The sequence below is a fragment of the Siphateles boraxobius genome, unplaced genomic scaffold (genome assembly GCF_051911475.1).
Source record: "Siphateles boraxobius isolate OS27281-9 unplaced genomic scaffold, OSU_SipBor_1 5, whole genome shotgun sequence".
Taxonomy (NCBI): domain Eukaryota; kingdom Metazoa; phylum Chordata; class Actinopteri; order Cypriniformes; family Leuciscidae; genus Siphateles; species Siphateles boraxobius.
In genome coordinates, this window is record NW_027509141.1 from 16,867,698 (window position 1) to 16,872,616 (window position 4,919).

General features: G+C 34.4%; 1 protein-coding gene across 1 annotated transcript; it reads left to right on the forward strand.

Moving 5' to 3' along the window:
- The first annotated feature begins 182 nt into the window (after window positions 1–182).
- On the forward strand, window positions 183–4,785 carry mrpl45 (mitochondrial ribosomal protein L45). The gene is made up of 8 exons (XM_077202949.1): window positions 183–321; window positions 644–836; window positions 2,563–2,680; window positions 2,775–2,873; window positions 3,788–3,836; window positions 3,941–4,090; window positions 4,168–4,341; window positions 4,594–4,785. Exons 1-8 carry the CDS (start codon window positions 208–210, stop codon window positions 4,690–4,692), a joined length of 996 nt encoding a protein of 331 aa, XP_077059064.1. The 5' UTR covers window positions 183–207; the 3' UTR covers window positions 4,693–4,785.
- The last annotated feature ends 134 nt before the right edge of the window (window positions 4,786–4,919 follow it).

A 4,919-nucleotide genomic window follows, 5' to 3' on the forward strand; every position in this document is an offset into this window, starting at 1 on the left:
TAGTGAATCTATGTTTTGTTTTTTTATATATATGCTCAGATTAATATTTTGTCGGCTGTAAAATGTTCTTTGAAAAATGCATCTACATAAAATTAACCGTAAAAAAAAAACATCCAGCAATGACAAACGACTGTCGCTCTGACAAGTGAGGTCAGATGCTGTAGTGCCTCTCCTCTCCACCGGAGGGCGCTGACGGCAGATCCGCACATGTTCGCCATTTTTCAAACGGTTGCACGAAGAAGTCAGTGTTGGAAGAACATGGCGACATCCATTTGTAGGACGTTGAAATACTTTCAACCGATAACATGTCAAAATATTAAGGTATGAACTTATTCAAATATTACCCCAACAGGGTACATACATTTGAATTAATGCTGCTCGCATAACTTCAGTAAACATGCATCTGAATGTTTTTCATTGAGTGTTAGCTAGAGACCTCAGTGCATGTTATTAGTGTTTGGGTGATTTATTTCCTTTTTTTTAGGAAAAGCAGCAGCTTTTGTAAAAAAAAAAAAATATATATATATATATATATATATATATATATATATATATATATATATATATATATATATATATATATATATATATTAATTGAATTTATACTAATTTATTACCCAAATCCCTCTTTCGTATAACCCAGTATGCTGCGTCGTTGCTGGACGTGCGGTTGGTTCCGGTGTTGGTTCCGATCCGCACGAAGAAGCGCTACTTTATTCCTCCAGCGGTGAATGTGAAAGAGAGAACACAGACCGAGCAGGAGACTAAAGCCCGGGCTGCGGGTCTGGTGGTCCGACAGCAGTACATAGAGAGACCCATCAACATCTCGTGCACAGGTACGCATGTCAAACTACTGTCATTCCCAGCACAAATATATGCGAACTCTTACATTCCAATTAGTCTAGACATTTCTACTCATTCTTTAGTAATTAATAGTAAATTACTTGCAAACTACTTTTAGAAATGTGTACATGTCGCACAATGTCATAAGCCTTCCATTCCAAAGCGTTTTTAAAGGGATATTTCACCCAAAAATGAAAATTCTGCCATTAATTACTCACCGTCATGTCATTCCAAACCCGCAGGAATTTCGTTCATTTTTAAAACTCAAATGAAGATATTTTTAGGGCTGGGAAAAGATTAATCGCGATTAATCGCATCCAAAATAAAAGTTTGTGTTTACATAATATGCACAGTGTGCACTGTGTATAATTATTTTGTGTATATATATATAAATACACACACATGCATATATATATTTAAGAAATATTTTCATGTATATACTGAATATATTTATTTATAATTTATATTATATAAATATTTTATATATAAATTTTAAAAAATATATATTATATGAATGCATGCATGTGTGTGTATTTACATATACAAAATGATTATACACAGTGCACACTGTGCATATTATGTAAACACAAACTTAGGGCTGCAGCTATCGATTCTTTTTGTAATCGATTAATCTAGCACTTAATCGATCGATTAATCGAGTAATCGGATATTTTTTGTGTGTGTGTGTGTTTTATTAACAGAATAGTAATATTAAACTTGTGTCTATTTCAGTTAAAGCTGTTATAAGTGATATACTATAAGTTATACAGTATGCAAGTTATAAAGCTATCTCATATGTGAATTTTCCTTTAAGATGTTATAATATAACCACTCTAAGCATCTAAGCATATTTGTGTATTCTGGTAGTTTAACGCTGAAGAAGAGCTGTAACGTGACTTGTTGTTGAACACGCAGTAAAAGCTGACGCACTTTTTGTTCCGTGCGTTTTAACTGAAAAATGAGTACTCCGAATCTTTATTAAAAACCAACAGGCTGGGGACTTTAATTTTTTGTTGTTGTCTGTAACTATTTGGCAGACGTGAAATACAAACAAGGTCTCGCAAAGACTGCAATACAATATTTGTTCCTCCATCACGTCCCGGTAAATTCTGTTCTTTTAAACTTTCTATTCATTAAAGAATCCTGAAAAAATGTATCACGGTTTCCAGAAAAATATTAAACAGTTTTCAACTTTGTTAATAACAAAAAAAATGTTTCTCGAGCAGCAAATCAGAATATTAGAATGATTTCTGAAGAATCATATGTCACTAATGACTGGACTAAATAATGCTGAAAATTCAACTTTGCCATCACAGGAATACATTACATTAGAAACAAAAAAGTTATTTTGAATTGTAATAATGTTTCACAATATTACAGTTCTACTGTATTTTAAATCAAATAAATGCAGCTTTGGTGAGCATACAACTTTTACATATGACTTTTACATACTAAAACATTTAATACATTAAAAAAATCACACCAACCCCCTAACGTTTGAATGTTAGTGTATTTCAGCCAAGTGTGTCCAAACCTTTTACTGGTTCTGTATTAGTTCATCAAGATTTGTGATGCATGTCTAGTTTTTTGTTCAGATTCATATTCAAAACCTTGAAGTCTTGAGCATTGCTCTTCAGATGTACAGATGATAAATTGTTAAATAAGTGATGTTGGATTTTCACATTATGGTTAGTCATCGAATGTGATCTTTTATTTCAGCTGGCATCTTTGATCCGTACGTTCCTCCCGAAGGAGATGCTCGCCTCTCCACTCTGTCCAAAGAAGGTCTGAAACAGCGCACAGAACAGCTGCGTCAGAGTGCAGCGTCACAGCTGTCGTAAGGCCCACCTCTGCCTCAGTGTTTCCCACTGCCAGTCAAATCCAACAGAACTATGCCGGGCTAATATTGGTATGGTTTTCTGTTTGACCAGGATTCGTAAAATAAAGGATCATGACCCCGATTTCTCCACTAAAGCATTTCCAGGACTAGCTCAACAGATCTTCATAGACTCTCATGCAGCACTCACACAGTAAGAAACAAAACTTGGTTACTGCTTCAGAGTTGACTGTACTGTAATATGTTTTTGAAAAAAAAAAAGTTCTCTTCTGCTCGCCAAGGCTGCATTTATTTGATCCAAAATACAGCAAAAACAATAATATTATTAAATATTTCAAAATAATTCTATTTGAATATATTTTAAAATGTAATTTATTCCTTTGAGGGCAAAGCTGAATCTTCAGCATCATTACTCCAGTCTTCAGTGTCACATGATCCTTCAGAAATCAATCTGATATGCTGATTTGCTGCTCAAGAACATTTATTATTATCAATGTTGAAATAGAAATCTTTTGCAACATTATACACTAGCATTTAGAAGTTTGGGGTCAGTAAGAATTTATTTTGGAATGAAATTAACGGCCATTTAATTGATCAAAAGTGACAGTAAAAACATTTATGACATTACAAAAGCTTTCTATTTCGGATAAATGCTGTTCTTTTTAACTTTTTATCATCAAAGAATCATTAAAAAAAGAATTTACACAACTGTTTTCAACATTGATAATATAATAAATGTTTCTTGATCATCAATATTAGATCATCAGCATATTAGAATGATTTCTGAAGGATCATGTGACACTGAAGACTGGAGTAATGATGCCTGAAATTCAGCTTTGATCACAGGAATAAATTACATTTTAAAATATATTCAAATAGAAAACGGTTATTTTAAATTTTAAACATATTTCACAATATTACTGTTTTTACTGAATCAAATAAATGCAGCCTTGATGAGCCGAATAGACTTCCAAAAACATAAAATCTTACCCATCTAAAACTTTTGAACAGTACTGTATGTGGTGTTCCTTGTCTTTTCCAATTTTCCCCACAGAATAACATCTATACTAATCATTATGTATTTGCATAAATGTCCTCTTTTCCCAGATTTAACAAAGAAAAGCTCCATTCTTTGGTGACAGAAAGGTGTTACCCTGTAAGTACGTCTGTATATTGATAATTCAATATATGATTTATAGTGCAGTGTGTCTTTGTTCAGCATTTCAGATTATCCAACTTGTGTGTGTGCATGTTTTGCAGGAGATGGTTCGGGGGAACCGTTATAAGACTCTGCGCTGGCGCTTCATTGAATCACTGGAGCCGCCACGGGTGGTTCATACACGGTGTCCTGACATGATCAGCAAGGGCAACCTGTACGGCCAAGTCACTGTCCGCATGCATTCTAGACAGGTGAGTGAAGAAGAATGGAATTATATGGGAGTACTGAGTTTGGGATCATGATACCACTTCATCAATCCATCTCTCAGACATTAGCAGTCTATGACCGGTTTGGCCGATTGATGCTGGGGGATGAGGATGAACCTAGAGATGTCCTGGAATACCTAGTGCTGGAGAGGCATCTGGTCAACCCTTATGGATGCTGGAGACTTCACGGCAAGATTGTTCCAGCATGGGCTCCCCCAAAAGATCCCATTATTAAGGTAAGTGACTGCTGTTTGTTTCCATAAAAGTTATCATTTACTTGTGTGTGTGTGTGTATATATATATATATATATATATATATATACACACACACACACACACACACACACATTTGTTTTTATACATTTTATATACAATTTAAAAACAATCTAATACATGTGATGTTTGGATTAGTTGTGTGAAGAGGCAGAACTTGGAATTTTTAAAAATGAGAGATGTTATTTAATGTTACTTTCATCTGATTTCAACAGACTGTCATGATTCCTGGTCCGAAGCTGAAGCCCGATGATGAGTTCGAGAATCTGAATTACCAGGTACCAAAGCCGAAGGCAGTGCAGTGGTATAAGTAATTCTGAACGTGGTGGCTTACTCCGCCCAACACAGGTCCATTCTGTACAGACTGATTCCTGATCATCAAAATAAATATTACTGTATTTATAAAACCTTGGGTTGTTGCTTTTTCCCCCACATTTAATTAAAACAAATTTAATGGAACTCAAGTACTTTGAAATGCATGCACATATTGATTTGTTACCTACAGTGATCAACATGATGTTAATTCATTACACATGGAACT

What these genes read in the sequence shown, in the direction of transcription:
- mrpl45 (XM_077202949.1), top strand. Translation starts at nt 208, where the DNA reads ATGTTCGCCATTTTTCAAACGGTTGCACGAAGAAGTCAGTGTTGGAAG. An exon ending in CATCAACATCTCGTGCACAG is followed by an intron (nt 837 to 2,562) that starts GTACGCATGTCA and finishes CTTTTATTTCAG; the next exon opens with CTGGCATCTTTGATCCGTAC. An exon ending in CAAAAGATCCCATTATTAAG is followed by an intron (nt 4,342 to 4,593) that starts GTAAGTGACTGC and finishes TGATTTCAACAG; the next exon opens with ACTGTCATGATTCCTGGTCC.